This window comes from Gadus macrocephalus, chromosome 5 (genome assembly GCF_031168955.1).
Source record: "Gadus macrocephalus chromosome 5, ASM3116895v1".
Taxonomy (NCBI): domain Eukaryota; kingdom Metazoa; phylum Chordata; class Actinopteri; order Gadiformes; family Gadidae; genus Gadus; species Gadus macrocephalus.
The window spans coordinates 21,493,852-21,512,316 of NC_082386.1; the positions used below are offsets into that span (position 1 = coordinate 21,493,852).

The window sequence follows — 18,465 nt, forward strand, 5'->3', positions numbered from 1 at the left end:
CGTCTGTCACTCTCGCTCTCGGCTGCTCAGGGACGCCCCTCTCTGTCTCCCTCTCTCCGTCTCCCCCCCTAAAGATTCAACAGCACGTACGAAACGAAGACAAATGCATGAATCAAGAGTTACATGGACATGCATTTAGGGGCGCTTAGAAAATCGAGTCGAACAAGATGAGCGAAGGAGAGAGTTGGGAGAACGGTGACGCAAGCTTCAGGGAACCGTTGAATCTCGGTCACATCAGTGGGACTCAAACTCAAAAGGTAGGGAGGAAGGCGCTAGGACGTCTCAAACGCAGGTCTTGTACCAAGATGAAAACACTGTTGCACTAATAATCCAAACACACCATTGCTAAAGGTATAAACTAAATAATCTGCCGTAAACACAAGGAAAGCATGCAAAATGGTTTGGCAGTTGTTTCATGGGGCCCCTTCGCGGCGTGGTTCAGAAGGATTTCCTCCTGCTGATTAACGACAGAAGAGCCCACTATAATCCTAACCGTGGATCTAGGATTATAGTGGACCATGTGCTTCTGTCTGCCAGGATGGTCCTCGCTTAAATGTCAAGGACTGGGCTGTTATGGATCTCTGGGCCTGTAATGGGATCAGTACATCATCGGAGTGACCTTTGACCCGTGCTGACTCAGCATACCGGGCCTCCCATAGTGGAGTGTTTGACCTGATGTCGTCGCCTGCAACCCGTTATCTAACGCGACATTTCTGAAGGAACGTTTGAGAGAAACGTCCCAACGCAGAGGGGATGAGAATGTCTTTCCGCGTCGGTCACGGGGCAGTTGGACGCATGCAGTTTATTATTGCTCGATCCTCTTTCCAGCGTCATGTATTCTCGCCTCCCCCCCCCCCCCCCCCCCCGTCGCTGGGCTTCGTCATCACAAAACTTCCGAAACGCACAATGAACGAATTCCACGATTGTTTTTTATAGTGGAAAAATCGTAATATTTAGCTAAATTGCCAACCTTGATATACGGCCCGGAACCCTATAGCTGATCATCCCTGAGGCTACTGTGCACGTTGGTCTATGGCCAGGTCACACACCCACCCTACAGTCGGTCCTCACCGAACTCAGCGCGCCCCTCATTAACCAGGGGTAAAAGCCCCTCGCTGGGGCTTAGGGCGGCCGGTCGTCTCTCTGTCTCCTCCACCGTGCCCCTCCTCACATCTGGGGGCCGGTAGGTCTGACTGGGCTTCCGGAGGCCCTGGGATCGGGAGGAGACGCAGACGAGCCCTTAAGGAGACGCAGCAGCCACGGGCGTATTGATCTGGGCCAGGGACACTGCATAACGCCTCGTGTTAACCGCTCTGAAAAACCTAAAACAAACTCTGTGTGTGTGTGGAGGGTCGGCGTGCGCACAACTCCTCCGTGCGGCAACCACTTGTTGCTGTGGTAACTGCAATTGTCTTCCCTCTTCTTTCCTGCCGGTTCCGCCGCTGCAGACGGCCAATGGGAACGTGGAGGCCAAAGTGGTCTGTTTCTACCGACGGAGGGACATCTCGAGCACCCTCATCGCCCTGGCAGACAAGCACGCCCGTGAGTTCACCGCACACCTCGACCGCGCTCCGGCACGCACACGCCGCCGCCGGTCGAGGGCCACTCGGCCTTCCTATTGCCGTCGGGCCAAGCTCTCGTTAAGCCTCGACCAATCACACGAGGGCCGGGATAAAAGAGAGAGAGAAAAACGTGTGTGTGTCCTTCCAAATCTGTGAGTCATCCAATGTGTCTGTGCTTGTTGGAGTGTGTGTGGTGAGCTGGAGGTACGTGTGAGGCTGTGTTTCTGTTCAAACACAAACTCTGATGTTTCCACCGGTGAAACGGTCGGGTACAAAACGTTGAGATTCCCTTCTCTACGACGTTCCGCCGCTCGGATCCGAATCGCACTTATTGTCCTTCATACACGACGCCATCACGTACGCATGGCCAGGGCATGTATGGGGTGATGATGCGAGAGCAGTGGTTACGAGACGTTGTTCTGGGACATTCCGTCCATGTCTTCCTCTCTTCCATTCTGATTGTAACTCAAACGCACGCAGCGCTCTACGTGTACCGCTGCGACGGTACGGCCAGAGGTACGGACGGACCGCTGGACGGTGAACTAGCCAAAATAAAAGCGCGTGTTTGTCAACAGTTTGGCCCCAGCCCGACCTGGGGAGGAAGTGAAGCATATTTTCAAGGTCAGAGCGTCCGTTGGGCCGGCACGGCGATTAGAATTGGGTCACTCGGGGTGACACAACACCGGCGTCGTCATGGAAACACCGTTTGGCGCCCAAGACTAAGCTCTGTGTGTGTGTGTGTGTGTGTGTGTGTGTGTGTGTGTGTGTGTGTGTGTGTGTGTGTGTGTGTGTGTGTGTGTGTGTGTGTGTGTGTGTGTGTGTGTGTGTGTGTGTGTGTGTGTGTGTGTGTGTTTTCCTCCTGCGTGTGTCTTTATGAGCAATGCTCCATGTTTTATTTTTTTGTTGTGAAATTAAGCTCTTTGAGTTAATGTTGAAACTGAAGTCTTTGTGTGTGTCTGAGCGTCCAAGTAAGTGCCTATGTGTGTATGAACAATTGGGCATGTCATTTTATGGGCGTGTTGTGGTATATACAGCTGATGTGTGTGTCCCTGGCCTCAGAGTCTCACTCGGGGGGTTAGGTTCCAGTCCAGCAGTATTTGTTCTGTCGGACCACACAGCGTCAGTCTGGCAACCGCCCGTGTCTGAGAACGCGCATGTTTATTTTCGTGTGGGCTTGTATATGTGTGTGTGTGTGTGTGTGTGTGTGTGTGTGTGTGTGTTCATGCACATTTGTGTGTTCGTACCCACACTGTTTATTGTTTAGCACATTGTGTTTTTCCAGAGTTGTGTGTGTCGGTCTGTGTCTGTGTGAGAGTGATTGTGCCGAAATGACACATGAGCACATTTTTTAAAAAGGTTTTTATGTCAAAATAATGATTTCACGGAAGTTCAATCGTTGGCGCCTCTGTTTCAAACCCGTGGCTATGTTGTTGCCATGGTGATTTCAGTTTCCGCCCATCCCCACGCCGGTCGCCATGTTTGCGTACCAACCATGGCGACCTCTCCACGCCCCGGCTGCACGTTAACACGTTCGACTGAGGTTTTGTTCTTAAAACGTGGAGGCGTCACTGAAGCGGTCGCTTGTAGTGCGAGCCGTCTGTCTTTTGGGGAAGAGGTCGTGGCGGGCGGCCGTCCTACTAAGGTACTGACTACACATGTGGTGGAGCGTCACCACTGGTCGGTCGGTACAGAGCACGGCGGGCCGGCACCAAGCGGTCCGCCCACGCCCACGTGCGTGACGGACGCTGAGGTCATGCTCATCGGAATAGACACGTGTTGATCTGGTGATGATGTGCCCTGGCCTGGTCTCTGCGTCTATCCTGGGCCCTGGGTTCGAGTGTGTCTGTCTGTCTTTGTGCACGCTCACTTTAGCAGGGTCTGAAGCGAAGAGCTGCTGGTTGATATTTTTTCTGGTGCAGTTTATTGCAGATCCGTTATGAAGTTTGAATATATGCATTTACGGGCTCACCTTGGAAGGGACCTCTTTGAAGACCCCCCCCCCCCCCCCCAACTTGGTCCCAGCCTATAATGGCGCGTTCCCACCGGAGGGCGCGTTTCGGAACCAGCACGCCTCAGCCCAGTAGTGAGGGTTCGGTATAGCCAGCTCAGTTACGGCTCGCGTTTCCAGTACCCTTACGGATGGGCGGGGTTTAAGCCGGATGGCGATAGCCGCGGCAGCTACATAAGCATCGTGACCTCATGGCAGCCCGACAGTGTAGCCTAATAATAATTCCAAGGAAAAAGAAGAACGCGCACAATGGACAAAGACCAACGATGTAGGATGTCCAAGAACGACGGCAAACTTTTGCGCCACATTTTCTTCATTAAACTAAGCTTTCGCCGTTGTCCTGGAATACCTTGCGGGTAACGTGTTTGTTTGTTTGTTTGTTATCCCTCTGGCACGGAAGTGACCGATTCTGTCGACCAATCAACGGACGGCGTGTGTAGCTCGAACTTGTTGGCCCCCTTTCAGACGTCTTGGTACCCCACTGAAGGAGTACTGAAAGATGAGTACGGCTCTCAAGTCCCGACCCCGCCCACTTTTGGCGGTGGAAACGCGAACCGTGCTGCACCTATTCATACCGAACCGACCCCGCCGTTGGAAACGCGCCATAAGCCCGCCCCCCCCCCCTGTGACCAAATTAGCCTCCTGACTCGCTGGTGATTGCGTCAGTCTTGCAGGATTCCTCGCTGGTGCTTCCTCGTTCCAGAAATTGAACATTCTGGAACGAGTCGGTCTCCCTCCTCTCCAGCGTCGCCCTGTTATTGAAGTTCAGCAGTAATGGATTGTTATTGGTCGCTCTCGTTCCCGTAGCATCCTCACTGTGTGTGTGTGTGTGTGTGTGTGTGTGTGTGTGTGTGTGTGTGTGTGTGTGTGTGTGTGTGTGTGTGTGTGTGTGTGTGTGTGTGTGTGTGTGTGTGTGTGTGTGTGTGTGTGTGTGTCCTGTTTATTCCCTGGTTTATTTACAGTTGTCTTCGATCCCCATTAGTGGCCGGCCCGGTGCCAGACGGTATTCCGGGGGTTCAGACGCCGGGGCGACCAGTCCAAACAAACGCAGGGAGGGAGGGCAGACAGAGGGGGGGGACACGGGGTACAACGCAGGGAGGGAGGGCAGACAGAGGGGGGGGGACACGGGGTACAACGCAGGGAGGGAGGGCAGACAGAGGGGGGGGGACACGGGGTACAACCCGCTCCACTTCTGGCAGTGTTGTTATTTTTGTAAACAATAGTATTTGGTGTAATGTGGTTGATGACAGCAGCTTGGAATTACATGTTTTGGTTGTAGAACCAACTCATTGTGTGTGTGTGTGTGTGTGTGTGTGTGTGTGTGTCCCCCCTACACCTTTTTCTGCTCAGGTTTCTCCTCGTATCTCCTTCCTCCTTCCTTAGCTCGCGCTCGCTCTCTCTCTCCTCACTCCTTGCTTCTCTGGCTCTCTCTCTCCTTACTCTCTCTCCCTCTCTCTCTCTCTCCTCTCTCCTTACTCCTTACTCTCTCTCTCTCCTTACTCTCTCTCTCTCCTTACTCTCTCTCTCTCCTTACTCTCTCCTTACTCTCTCTCTCTCTCCTCTCCTCTCTCTCCTCTCTCCTTACTCCTTCCTCTCTCTCTCTCCTTCCTCTCTCTCTCTCCTTACTCTCTCCTTACTCTCTCCTTACTCTCTCTCTCTCTCTCTCTCTCTCCTCTCTCCTTACTCCTTACTCTATCTCTCTCCTTACTCTCTCCTTACTCTCTCCTTACTCTCTCCTTACTCTCTCTCTCTCTCTCTCTCTCTCTCTCTCTCTCTCTCTCTCTCTCTCTCTCTCTCTCTCTCTCTCTCTCTCTCTCTCTGTCTCCTTACTCTCTCTCTCTCTCTCTCCTTACTCTCTCTCGCTGACTGTACCGGTACAGCGACTCATTCATCAATAATTGATAATTGCTTTGGACGTGTAAGATGGAGAAGCAAATTGTGAATAATGTGGTGTTGATAAGGAGAGGAGGCGAGAGTGTAGGAAGGAAGGGAATAGGGGAGGAGTGGAGTTTTGCTGTGCGTGTGCGTGTCCCCTTAACATACACACCTAACGGCAGCAGTATCTCAGCTGTACACATCTCCATGGGTTCAGCCGTGGTGCTCTCGGCTGTGCATGGCTGGCTGAAGCTGTGACAGTGGTGTGTGGACCTCCTCATTTAAATCAATTACTGAAAATAATTAGAAATAACACAAAGCTGGGGACGGCCCACGCATCATATGTTAATGTGGCGTCAACATGTTTATGCAGCGCGTGTCGTCTTCATTAACTTAATTACCCAATTTTTCTTCATTCGTTTGGGGGGGGGGGGGGGGTTAAGGAGCCCTTGTTGCCATTGAGCAGCAGGATGGTTTGGAAGTTGCGAGTTTGAAACCCCCTAACTCCCAGACCCCTGCATACCATAGTCTACCTGGAGCAAGGCACCTCACCTGGATCAGTCTCCTTGTCCCCCTCTGAAGCGGTGCGTCGAGCGGTTGACGCCCTTTCGTCCTCTTTCCATCCCATCTTTATTCTCATCCTGTGTGGTCACGGAGTTCACAGCGCCGCCCAACTTGGTGATTTTTAATGTGTTGATCTTAATGTGTAATGTTCCTATGGGATTTAGTGGTTCTCGTACTTCCTTCTCTGGGATTTATGTCCCACAATTCACCGGGGCGATGATGACCCTGCTTTGGGTGGGGAGAAACGCACACACACGCACGCACGCACGCACGCACGCACGCACGCACGCACGCACGCACGCACACGCGCATGCAAATGCAATTCAATACACACACGCGACATGCACACACCGTCTTTTTCACCCTTGTGTGCAAATCACGCCTTTTTAATATTGGCAGTAATCCTTTATTAGGGGCATTCCCCCCTGTTGGGTGTGTGTGTGTGTGTTAAGGGAGTGAATGGGTAAGTATTGATTTTGGCCACAACACGACTCCAGTGCTGAAAAAAAAGAACTGCCAGCGTTGTGTTCCTCTCTCCAGGTTGTGTGTTGTGTTCCTCTCTCCAGGTTGTGTGTTGTGTTCCTCTCTCCAGGTTGTGTGTTGTGTTCCTCTCTCCAGGTTGTGTGTTGTGTTCCTCTCTCCAGGTTGTGCGTTATGTGTTGTGTACTCTCTCCAGGTTGTGTGTTGTGTTCCTCTCTCCAGGTTGTGTGTTGTGTTCCTCTCTCCAGGTTGTGCGTTGTGTTCCTCTCTCCAGGTTGTGTGTTGTGTTCCTCTCTCCAGGTTGTGCGTTGTGTTCCTCTCTCCAGGTTGTGCGTGTCTTCCTCTAATGAAGCTGCCGATGCGTTGGAGCACGCGCCCACTGATCTCTCCATCACCATGCGCTCGCTCGCTCGCTCTCTCTCACTCTTGCTCTCGCTCTCTCAGTCTCTGTCTCTCGCTCGCTCGCTCGCTCTCTCTGTCTGTCTGTGTGTGTCTGTCTGTCTGTGTGTCTGTTTGCCTGTGTGTGTGTCTGCCTCTATCTCTGTCTTTCTCTCTCTCTTGGTGTGTGTGTGTGTGTGTATGTGTCTTTGTGTGCGTCTGTCTGTCTGTGTCTCGGTCTGTCTCTCTCTCGGCCTGTCTCTCTCCGTGTCTCGGTCTCTTTGGTTCTCAACGTGCGTTCCTCTTTTCATTTTTTTTTTTTTACCGTCTCTAGTTCTCCTCATTTGACTCTCTGCCGTCACGTCTTTCACTAACGATTCAAATCTTCTCTCCCCGTCTCCCCACCGGCCTGCTGCTCTCTCCTCTCACTCCCTCCCTCTGTGTTCTACTGCTCTCTCCTCTCATTCCCTCCCTCTGTGTTCTACTGGTCTCTCCTCTCACTCCCTCCCTCAGTGTTCTACTGGTCTCTCCTCTCTCTCCCTCCCTCTGTGTTCTACTGGTCTCTCCTCTCACTCCCTCCCTCTGTGTTCTACTGCTCTCTCCTCTCATTCCCTCCCTCTGTGTTCTACTGGTCTCTCCTCTCACTCCCTCCCTCTGTGTTCTACTGGTCTCTCCTCTCACTCCCTCCCTCTGTGTTCTACCGGTCTCTCCTCTCATTCCCTCCCTCTGTGTTCTACTGGTCTCTCCTCTCACTCCCTCCCTCTGTGTTCTACCGGTCTCTCCTCTCATTCCCTCCCTCTGTGTTCTACTGGTCTCTCCTCTCATTCCCTCCCTCAGTGTTCTACTGGTCTCTCCTCTCTCTCCCTCCCTCTGTGTTCTACTGCTCTCTCCTCTCATTCCCTCCCTCTGTGTTCTACTGGTCTCTCCTCTCACTCCCTCCCTGTGTTCTACCGGTCTCTCCTCTCATTCCCTCCCTCTGTGTTCTACTGGTCTCTCCTCTCTCTCCCTCCCTCTGTTCTACCGGTCTCTCCTCTCACTCCCTCCCACTGTGTTCTACTGGTCTCTCCTCTCCATTCCCTCCCTCTGTGTTCTACTGGTCTCTCCTCTCTCTCCCTCCCTCTGTGTTCTACTGCTCTATCCTCTCACTCCCTCCCTCTGTGTTCTACTGGTCTCTCCTCTCCATTCCCTCCCTCTGTGTTCTACTGGTCTCTCCTCTCACTCCCTCCCTCAGTGTTCTACTGGTCTCTCCTCTCACTCCCTCCCTCTTTGTTCTACTGGTTTCTCCTCTCACTCCCTCCCTCTGTGTTCTACTGGTCTCTCCTCTCACTCCCTCCCTCTGTGTTCTACTGGTCTCTCCTCTCACTCCCTCCCTCTGTGTTCTACTGGTCTCTCCTCTCCATTCCCTCCCTCTGTGTTCTACTGGTCTCTCCTCTCACTCCCTCCCTCAGTGTTCTACTGGTCTCTCCTCTCACTCCCTCCCTCTGTGTTCTACTGGTCTCTCCTCTCACTCCCTCCCTCTGTGTTCTACTGGTCTCTCCTCTCACTCCCTCCCTCTGTGTTCTACCGGTCTCTCCTCTCATTCCGTCCCTCTGTGTTCTACTGGTCTCTCCTCTCATTCCCTCCCTCAGTGTTCTACTGGTCTCTCCTCTCACTCCCTCCCTCAGTGTTCTACTGGTCTCTCCTCTCACTCCCTCCCTCAGTGTTCGTACCGGTCTCTCCTCTCACTCCCTCCCTCTGTGTTCTACTGGTCTCTCCTCTCACTCCCTCCCTCTGTGTTCTACTGGTCTCTCCTCTCACTCCCTCCCTCGGTGTTCGTACTGGTCTCTCTCTCCATTCCCTCCCTCAGTGTTCGTACCGTTCTCTCCATTCCCTCCCTCGTGTTCTACTGGTCTCCTCTCACTCCCTCCCTCAGTGTTCTACTGGTCTCTCCTCTCACTCCCTCCCTCTGTGTTCTACTGGTCTCTCCTCTCACTCCCTCCCTCAGTGTTCGTACCGTTCTCTCCATTCCCTCCCTCTGTGTTCTACTGGTCTCTCCTCTCACTCCCTCCCTCTGTGTTCTACTGGTCTCTCCTCTCACTCCCTCCCTCAGTGTTCTACTGGTCTCTCCTCTCACTCCCTCCCTCTTTGTTCTACTGGTTTCTCCTCTCACTCCCTCCCTCTGTGTTCTACTGGTCTCTCCTCTCCATTCCCTCCCTCTGTGTTCTACTGGTCTCTCCTCTCTCTCCCTCCCTCTGTGTTCTACTGCTCTATCCTCTCACTCCCTCCCTCTGTGTTCTACTGGTCTCTCCTCTCCATTCCCTCCCTCTGTGTTCTACTGGTCTCTCCTCTCACTCCCTCCCTCAGTGTTCTACTGGTCTCTCCTCTCACTCCCTCCCTCTTTGTTCTACTGGTTTCTCCTCTCACTCCCTCCCTCTGTGTTCTACTGGTCTCTCCTCTCACTCCCTCCCTCTGTGTTCTACTGGTCTCTCCTCTCACTCCCTCCCTCTGTGTTCTACTGGTCTCTCCTCTCCATTCCCTCCCTCTGTGTTCTACTGGTCTCTCCTCTCACTCCCTCCCTCAGTGTTCTACTGGTCTCTCCTCTCACTCCCTCCCTCTGTGTTCTACTGGTCTCTCCTCTCACTCCCTCCCTCTGTGTTCTACTGGTCTCTCCTCTCACTCCCTCCCTCTGTGTTCTACCGGTCTCTCCTCTCATTCCGTCCCTCTGTGTTCTACTGGTCTCTCCTCTCATTCCCTCCCTCAGTGTTCTACTGGTCTCTCCTCTCACTCCCTCCCTCAGTGTTCTACTGGTCTCTCCTCTCACTCCCTCCCTCAGTGTTCGTACCGGTCTCTCCTCTCACTCCCTCCCTCTGTGTTCTACTGGTCTCTCCTCTCACTCCCTCCCTCTGTGTTCTACTGGTCTCTCCTCTCACTCCCTCCCTCGGTGTTCGTACTGGTCTCTCTCTCCATTCCCTCCCTCAGTGTTCGTACCGTTCTCTCCATTCCCTCCCTCGTGTTCTACTGGTCTCCTCTCACTCCCTCCCTCAGTGTTCTACTGGTCTCTCCTCTCACTCCCTCCCTCTGTGTTCTACTGGTCTCTCCTCTCACTCCCTCCCTCAGTGTTCGTACCGTTCTCTCCATTCCCTCCCTCTGTGTTCTACTGGTCTCTCCTCTCACTCCCTCCCTCTGTGTTCTACTGGTCTCTCCTCTCACTCCCTCCCTCAGTGTTCTACCGGTCTCTCCTCTCACTCCCTCCCTCAGTGTTCTACCGGTCTCTCCTCTCACTCCCTCCCGGTGTTCGTACCGCTCTCTGTGTGTTCGTCTAAGCACTGCTGTTTTATCGTGTTCTTCAGGACTGAAAGCAGTCGGACAGAGCTTGGCGCACTGCTCTCATTACCGTGTTACCAAACGGACACGAGGCCTCCCAGCCCACTGATCGGGGGGGGGACCATGACAACCCCCCCACCACGAGGTCCTCTGAGGGACTTGGGGAATCGAACTCGCGCTTAAGAGTGCCTTCGTGGTGCACGTGAGGAGGGTTTGTTGCGTTGAAGGTTTTGGGATTGAATTGTTTATTTTTTTTGTTCGTCCCCGAGAATATTCGTCACGTTGGGTTTTTCTGAGAGCAGCGTGATGTACTTTCTAAATGAAGGTGTTTGAAACGTGTTTTCTCTCCTGAATTCATCACCCCAGCCTCTGATTCTTGGTCTCGGAGAATTGTCCTTGACTTCAGTAAAAGCACTGCTGCATTCATTTGTGGAAATCCACTATTTTCAGACTAATTTGTCAGCCCTGTGTGTGGTGGTGTTGTTGATGTTGATGTTGTTGTTGTGGCTGCTGTTGGGAATGAATGGTTTATTTATTCAAGTGAGCAGTGATTTGCACTGATTAGCATGCGTTATCCGTATCAATCAGAGGGGACTGTTAACCCTTGTTTTGTCACACAAATGCTCATTAAGATGCATTATCTCCTAATTCGACATTGAAAGAAAAATTAGACACGTATGGTCATTTGTGGGGGGGGGGGGTGGAGACATTAGCATAATCAACATATAACCATAATAAGGTGGTATACAATATGTAATCAGCCCCGACGGCATGCACTTGATATGTAATAAGGTTATGGAACAGTCCATCCCCACGGTGTGGAGCTCTCTCTGGGCTGATCCCCGGACCGTATCATCTCTTCTGTCTATCTGTTATTGAAACGCAAATAATCACGATTGAGTCTGATCAACCTGATCTCCCTTCTTAATTAACATAGCAGAATTGTTTCTACTTCGGCCATCTTCGTGTGTTTTTTTCGAAACAGGCTTTTATAGCATGGTTCAATTGACTGTTATTTATATTCATGGTTTGGGGCAGACCTTGTTTTAATGCATGGTTTGGGGCAGGCGTTGTTGTAACCCGTTGATGGGGCGCAGGCTGAGAGGTGGAGTGTGTTTCCTCCTCCACCTCCCACGTCTCCCCCAGGGAGGCCTGTTCTCCAGCAGCGTGCGTGCCCCTCCCTCTCTGACCTTCGACCCCCCCTCCCCTCCCCTCCCCAGGGGAGCTCGAGGAGGAGATGGAGAGCCCAGAGATGCTGGACCTCCCCGAGAAGCACAAGCACCAGCTCCGGCACCGCGAGCTCTTCCTGTCCCGGCAGCTGGAGTCGCTGCCCGCAACACACATCAGGTCGGTGTCGTCCCCCCCCCCCCCCCCATATGGTCTAATGAGTGTGTGGCCCTTTCATTGTTTTGGGTTCAAAGTTTTTACGTTGAAAATAAATCGTAGAACCATTTATTTATTTTTAGCGGGTGCACTTAGAAGTACGTTTTCTCTGTTTTTGTCTCCTCCGTACAGTGTGAAATATTACCATAATGAATCCACAAAAATTAAGTGCTCGCTAATATGAATCATGATGCTGATGCTGAATGGGCTTGTGTTGAATGGCGGGGGTGGGGGGGGGGGGGTAAAGTAGTATTAAACATACGTGTTGAAGCAAGCTTCCTAAAAACTGCCAGATGAGAGCAATTCCTCTCCAGGGCGTCGCTCGTTGTGAAGACTCAATTTGAAATACAAAATGAAGTCACATCGTAATGAACAGCAAAACAAACATTATCTGTAACAATTGTGAAATAATTCTGAATTAATTAATTCCCAATAAAGACTGATGGGGTTGGGTGGTGTAGGGGCTCAGGTGTTTTTCTACGATCAGCCGTGAGGTTCCGGGTTTGATTCCCATGTCCTCAGTGCACCACCTTACAACCTTGGATGTCTGACTCAGCCCTGGGGCCTCATGTACTAAGGTTGCGTACGCACAAAAACGTGGCGTACGTCCTTTTCCACGCTCACGTTCAGATGTACAAAACGTGAAATGACCGTAAAAATGTGCGGTCCCCACGCCAGCTCCAGAGCTGTCGTACGCACGTTTCTACAGCTATTGTTCCTTTGGCGACACTTAGAGGTGACGCTGGGAAACTGGGAAAAAAGGTAAAAACAATGACTCAGAGTGATTTGCACATCAGAGACACACTAATGAACAATTAACACACCTTGCAATTATATGGGTGGCTATAAAAGCATGCGCAATGGATGAAGAAAATTGTTTTAAAAATGGCTGCGTTAGCGTTAGAGGACATCGCAAATGGTCAAATCCGAAGGGCGCTGGAGACGCCGGGGCCGACGGAGCAATCCGTGCCCTCTCCTTGCTTGTCTATTCAAAAATAAAAAATTTAAGTTGATAAACACTAGTCAAAGTCTTTAATATCCTGGCATCTTTACGCACGACTTATGTGTATTGCAAGCAGCCAATTGTATGACCAGTATAATTACAGCATTTATGACTTCAGCATATTTACCTTGGGGATGATCGGTGTCCCCTTCATGGGCTCCCACCACTCCGGTGAGAGCCGTGTCACCGATCAAAGCGGCCACTCTCAAATCGAAGGGGGAGAGTTCCCCCACTCCCGTCCCCCCACGCTTCGGCGGTGGGCAGAAACCCTCCGCTTCACCTCCACCTTGAGGTCTGACCACTTTTTTTTAATTTCAGAGTGTGTGCGCTGCTGAGACCCCACTGCATTGACGGCCTCGCAAACACGCTCCCACTCACTTCTCTTTTGTTTTGCATTTATCCCTGTTGACAGGGTTCCAATAGCATATGCTTGCGCATTTCTAACTCGTGGAGCAAAATCTCGAGCTCAGACTCCGTGAAGTTTCGTTTTTTGCCTCTGTTCATGGTGCCAGGTGATCGGATTAAGAGGTGAATCTCAGGTCCAGAGGCCTATTTAAATGAAATTGCATATTTAAATGAGGGCGTGGACAGGGAGGAGTTTGGCACCTCGGCATGTGCGCTCAATTCCACGTTGATTGAGATGTACAAAAGAAACGTGCTTGGATCCAATGCGTTCGCACACTTTGATACATCTGAATTTATTTGTGCGTAAGACAGTTTCTGGGTTTTGGCGTACGCCAAGTTTCAGTATGAAATCCACGCAAGTCTTATGCCGCGTTTCCACTGCAGGGTGCGGAACGGATCGGATCGCAAAGGGGCGGTAGGGAGAGGGCAGTATAGCCCAGCTCAGTTCCGAGGTCGCGTTTCCACTGCCGACAGTACCCTTGGTGGTAGGCCGGATGTCAATCGCCGCGGCAACTACGTAAACATCGTAAACAACGTCTTCCTCCGCAAGAATGCAGACGAACGTCTCCACCTCCTTGTTCGCCCAAGCAAGCTTTTTACGCGACATGTTAATTGTAAAGAATAATACCTCGAGGCTACTGTTTGTTTGTTTTTATCCCCGCGTCACCCGGAAGTGACGATTCTGTCGACCAATCAACGGAGTGGGGGGTGTAGCTAGAATTCCAGGGTACCCTTTCAGGCGTCTGGTCTCGTTTTGGGTACCGCAACGGAGGAGTCCCTAGAATGGGGTCGGAACGGGTACGGCAAAGTCCGGGTCACGCCCACTTTTGGCGGTGGAAACGCGATCCGACCCGCACCTTTGCGATCCGATCCGTTCCGCACCCTGCAGTGGAAATGCGCCATTAGTACATGAGGCCCCTGCTCCTTAACAACCTTAAGCCCCTCCCCTTTACCACCAGGTGGGATGTTGATTGGCCAATACAAGCCATTTCACAATCGACCCTCTAGTGACATCACACATGGGCGTGTCCTCCCAGGTGTACGGGGGTCGATCACTAGCTGACCCCGTGGGCTGGACCAGCTAGTTGGCTGATCTGCCCGTCAATCATCTGGGAGGACATGCCCATGTGTGATGTCACCAGAGGGAGATATGAGATGTATTCTAACCTCACCAAATCTCCTGAATACCTTTTTTTAATTTATTTTATTTTTATAGGGAAATATTAACTGAATATGTAAAAACATAAAAATGTGAAGCATTTAAATCGACAAAAGAGAAAGCATTCCTGGGGAGACTAGCACGTGATGTGCTGGTTCCTGGATGCGTTACCCTTGGCTTTACAGTTTAGTGCACCAGTGCACTTCAGAATGATTGACTGATTAATCACAAGTGACCTTTAATTACCCTTGTAAGCACCGATAGTTAAAGTCTAGGACGAACCCTTAGAGATTTTCCGCTAAAACTAAATTAAAATGGAGGAGGATTTAGATCAGTCGGTCTGGTTTGAAGTTCACTGCCTGGATTTTTCGTTGGGTTCGTCAGATTTCTTTACTAGATAAAAACCACACAAACTGTGCAAAGGACGAAACAACTAACAATAAACTCTCTGTTCCTTCCTTTCCTTCTTTTCTACTTTCTTACTTTTATGTTTTATTTTTTTCTCTACATCTTCGCTCATCCTTAATAAACGTATTTTGTCTGCCTTCTCTCGTGTGTGTGTGTGTGTGTGTGTGTGTGTGTGTGTGTGTGTGTGTGTGTGTGTGTGTGTGTGTGTGTGTGTGTGTGTGTGTGTGTGTGTGTGTGTGTGTGTGTGTGTGTGTGTGTTACTCCAGGGGGAAGTGCTGTGTGACACTGCTGAACGAGACCGAGGCCCTCAAGTCTTACCTTGAACGAGAGGTTGGTCACACACACGCACACACACAGGCCTCTTCCTTTCTTAGTTCTGTTTAGTGAATTTCTGAGATTAGAAAGTCTGGCTCATGGATAAATTATTCACTGCATTGACCCAGAATGTTTTAGTTTTTACGTAGCGTAATGAGGAGCAGAGAGACGGCCAGGGGTGGAGAATGTACACTCCTCTCCTCCCCCCCCCCTCTGCTCCTCTCCTGCTCCTCCTCCCCCCCTCTCCTCCCCTCCCCCCTCCTCCTGCTCCTCCTCCTCTCCTCCTCCTCCCCCCCTCTCCTCCCTCCCCCCTCTCCTCCTCCCCCCTCTCCTCCTCCCCTCCTCTCCTCCTCCTCTCCTCTCCTCCTCCTCCCCCCCTCTCCTCCCTCCCCCCTCCCCCTCCCCCCTCTCCTCCTCCTCCTCCTCCTCCTCCTCCTCCTCCTCCTCCTCCTCCTCTGCCCCTCTCCTGCTCCTCCTCTCCTCCTCCTCCTCCTCCCCCCCTCTCCTCCTCCCCCCCCCCCTCCCTTCCTCCAGCGCCCCCTCCACTGCCCTTAAGTATCAGGGGGCGGGGACACTCGGTGGGTTTGGGTGTTTTCACTCCTAAAGTCACCCCCCCGTCAACGGCCTTAACCTCAGGCGTGTTTGAGCGAGAAGCCCCCCCCCCCCTGCTCTCTGTCACCTGATCGGCCCCTATACCGCAGATGGACCTTCCTCGGTCCCTGAAGCTGTCCCGAACCCGTCCTCCCAGTGTGACCCCCCGCCCCCCCCCCTCTCTCCCAGGACGCCTTCTTCTACTCCCTGGTGTACGACCCGCAGCAGAAGACGCTGCTGGCCGACAAGGGGGAGATCCGCGTGGGGACGAAGTACCAGGCAGACATCACGGACCTCATGGAAGAAGGTGTGTGTGTGTGTGTGTGTGTGTGTGTGTGTGTGTGTGTGTGTGTGTGTGTGTGTGTGTGTGTGTGTGTGTGTGTGTGGTGTGTGTGTGTGTGTGTGTGTGTGTGTGTGTGTGTGTTCACTTAACGTGTCGTGTTTTGGTTGAAACCGACTGCAGAGTGACGGTCGATTCGAGGTGTCCTTTTTTATTCCCTTTGTAAGAATAGGTTTTTTAAACCTCCCGATGAGCCCTTTGTGTTGTATTTTTTTAAATAAATAGGTAAATGTATTTTTTGCCTGATTCTTCGTATGAATTGACTAATCCTGTGCAGGTTGATGTTTTGGTGTTTTTGCACCTGCATACGAACCGGGGCTGTGGAGTCCTTGATATATTTCTATACATTGCATTTATGGGATGGCGGCTTTGTCTTCAGTCGCTGACACTTTTGTGCGTGTGTGTTTGTGTGTTTGTGTGTGTGTGTGTCTGTGCATGTGCCCAGGTGAGGAGGATGGCAGGAGCTATCCAAGATGGAAGAAAGGATCTGGTTGCCTAGCAGCAACCTGACGGAGAAGCAGATCGACCAGTTCCTCGTCGTGGCTCGGTGAGTCCTACACTTGTTACCAAAGCCTCAGGCCAAGGTCTGAAGGTCTCTCACCAGCACGAGGGCCACAGACCCCCAACTCGGCTGGGCAGTTGGTTGATGGCTTTCCTGAATTCTTTCTCTTCTCTCTCCCCATTCTCTTATCCATCTTCTGATCTCTCTCCCTCTCTCCCCCTCTATTCCTCTCTCTCCTCTCTCCTCTCTCCCCGTCTCTCTCCTCTCTCCCCCTCTCTCTCCTCTCTCCCCCTCTCTCTCCTCTCTCCTCTCTCCCCCTCTCTCCCCCTCTCTCCCCCTCTCTCTCCTCTCGCCCTCTCTCCTCTCTCTCTCTCCTCTCTCTGTCTCTCCTCTCTCCTCTCTCTGTCTCCTCTCTCCTCTCTCTGTCTCTCCTCTCTCCTCTCTCTGTCTCTCCTCTCTCCTCTCTCTGTCTCCTCTCTCCTCTCTCTGTCTCTCTCTCTGTCTCTGTCTCTCTGTCTCCTCTCTCTGTCTCCTCTCTCTCTTTCTCTGTCTCTGTCTCTCTCTCTCCTCTCTCTCCCCTCTCTCTCTATGTCTCTCTGTCTCTCTCTGTCTCTGTCTCCTCTCTCTGTCTCTGTCTCCTCTCTCTGTCTTCTCTCTCCTCTCTCTGTCTCCTCTCTCCTCTCTCCGTCTCTCTGTCTCTGTCTCTGTCTCTGTCTCTCTGTGTCTCTGTCTCCTCTCTCTGTCTCTGTCTCTCTGTCTCTCTGTCTCTCTGTCTCTGTCTCTCTGTCTCTGTCTCTGTCTCCTCTCTCTGTCTCCTCTCTCCTCTCTCAGGTCAGTAGGGACGTTTGCCCGGGCGTTGGACTGCAGTAGTTCGGTCAGGCAGCCCAGCCTCCACATGAGCGCTGCTGCAGCCTCCAGAGATATCACTCTGGTGAGACATACAGAGATGTGCACGCACGCACGCACGCACACACACACACAGAGGCACGCACATAGACACACACACAGAGAAAAGCACTTCAGATTAAATCTGTGTTGCAATTTAGTGTGTGAATTATTTTTTCATTTAATTTCATGAATAATATGAATAAAAAATAACATCAAATCTGCCATCATTACAAATACCCCAAATGCGTTTTAACTTAATATTCAACCACAGCCTTCATTTTCATACTCAGTTAACCAGCGAACCAATCCAAATCTAAATCCCCCAATCAATGAAGCATCTAACCAATCACAATCCCCCAATCAATAATCACACTCCGCTGCCCGCACCCCTTTTCCCCCTTCAACCAATCACATGTCCCCGTCAACCAATCACATGTCCCCTTCAACCAATCACATGTCCCCTTCAACCAACCACATGTCCCCTTCAACCAACCACATATCCCACTATCCACGCTCACATATTCCCCTCAACCAATCACATGTCCCCTTGGCTTCAACCCATCACATGTCCCCTTCAACCAATCACGTGTCCCCTTCAACCCATCACATGTCCCCTTCAACCAATCACGTGTCCCTTCAACCAATCACGTGTCTCCTTCAACCAATCACGTGTCCCCTTCAACCAATCACGTGTCCCCTTCAACCAATCACGTGTCCCACTATCCACGCTCACATATTCCCCTCAACCAATCACATCCTACCCTACCCACAATTGCCCCTCCCCTCCGACCCTTCACGTGTCCCCTTGCCCCCCTCAGTTCCACGCCATGGACACGCTCCACGGGGCGGGCTACGACCTGACGGGGGCCATCGCGGCGCTGGTGCCCCAGGGGGGGCCGGTGCTCTGCCGTGACGAGATGGAGGAGTGGAGCGCCTCCGAGGCCAACCTGTTCGAGGAGGCGCTGGAGAAGTACGGCAAGGACTTCACCGACATCCAGCAGGACTTCGTGAGTCTGTCCGTCTGCCTGTCTGTCTGACTAAGACCGGCTGTCTGTCCGTCTGCCTGTCTGTCTGACTAAGACCGGCTGTCTGACTGTCTGTCCGTCTGTTTGACTAAGACCGGCTGTCTGACTGTCTGTCCGTCTGTTTGACTAAGACCGGCTGTCTGACTGTGTCTGTCTGTCTGTGTCTCTGTCTGTCTGTCTCTGTCTGTCTGTCTGTGTCTCTGTCTGTCTGTCTGTGTCTCTGTCCTGTCTGTCTGTCTGTCTGACTAAGACCGGCTGTCTGTCTGTGTCTCTGTC

General features: G+C 51.9%; 1 protein-coding gene across 1 annotated transcript in view; it reads left to right on the forward strand.

The window, feature by feature from the left end:
* Window positions 1-18,235, forward strand: part of mta1 (metastasis associated 1) — a 30,718-nt gene extending 12,483 nt beyond the window's left edge. The window contains 8 exon segments of the mRNA XM_060052893.1: window positions 1,449-1,542; window positions 11,391-11,517; window positions 14,795-14,858; window positions 15,624-15,741; window positions 16,220-16,234; window positions 16,237-16,321; window positions 17,108-17,207; window positions 17,983-18,235. Of these exon segments, the coding sequence (XP_059908876.1) occupies window positions 1,449-1,542; window positions 11,391-11,517; window positions 14,795-14,858; window positions 15,624-15,741; window positions 16,220-16,234; window positions 16,237-16,321; window positions 17,108-17,207; window positions 17,983-18,201 (822 nt within the window). The 3' untranslated portion in view covers window positions 18,202-18,235.
* Window positions 18,236-18,465: the final 230 nt, after the last annotated feature.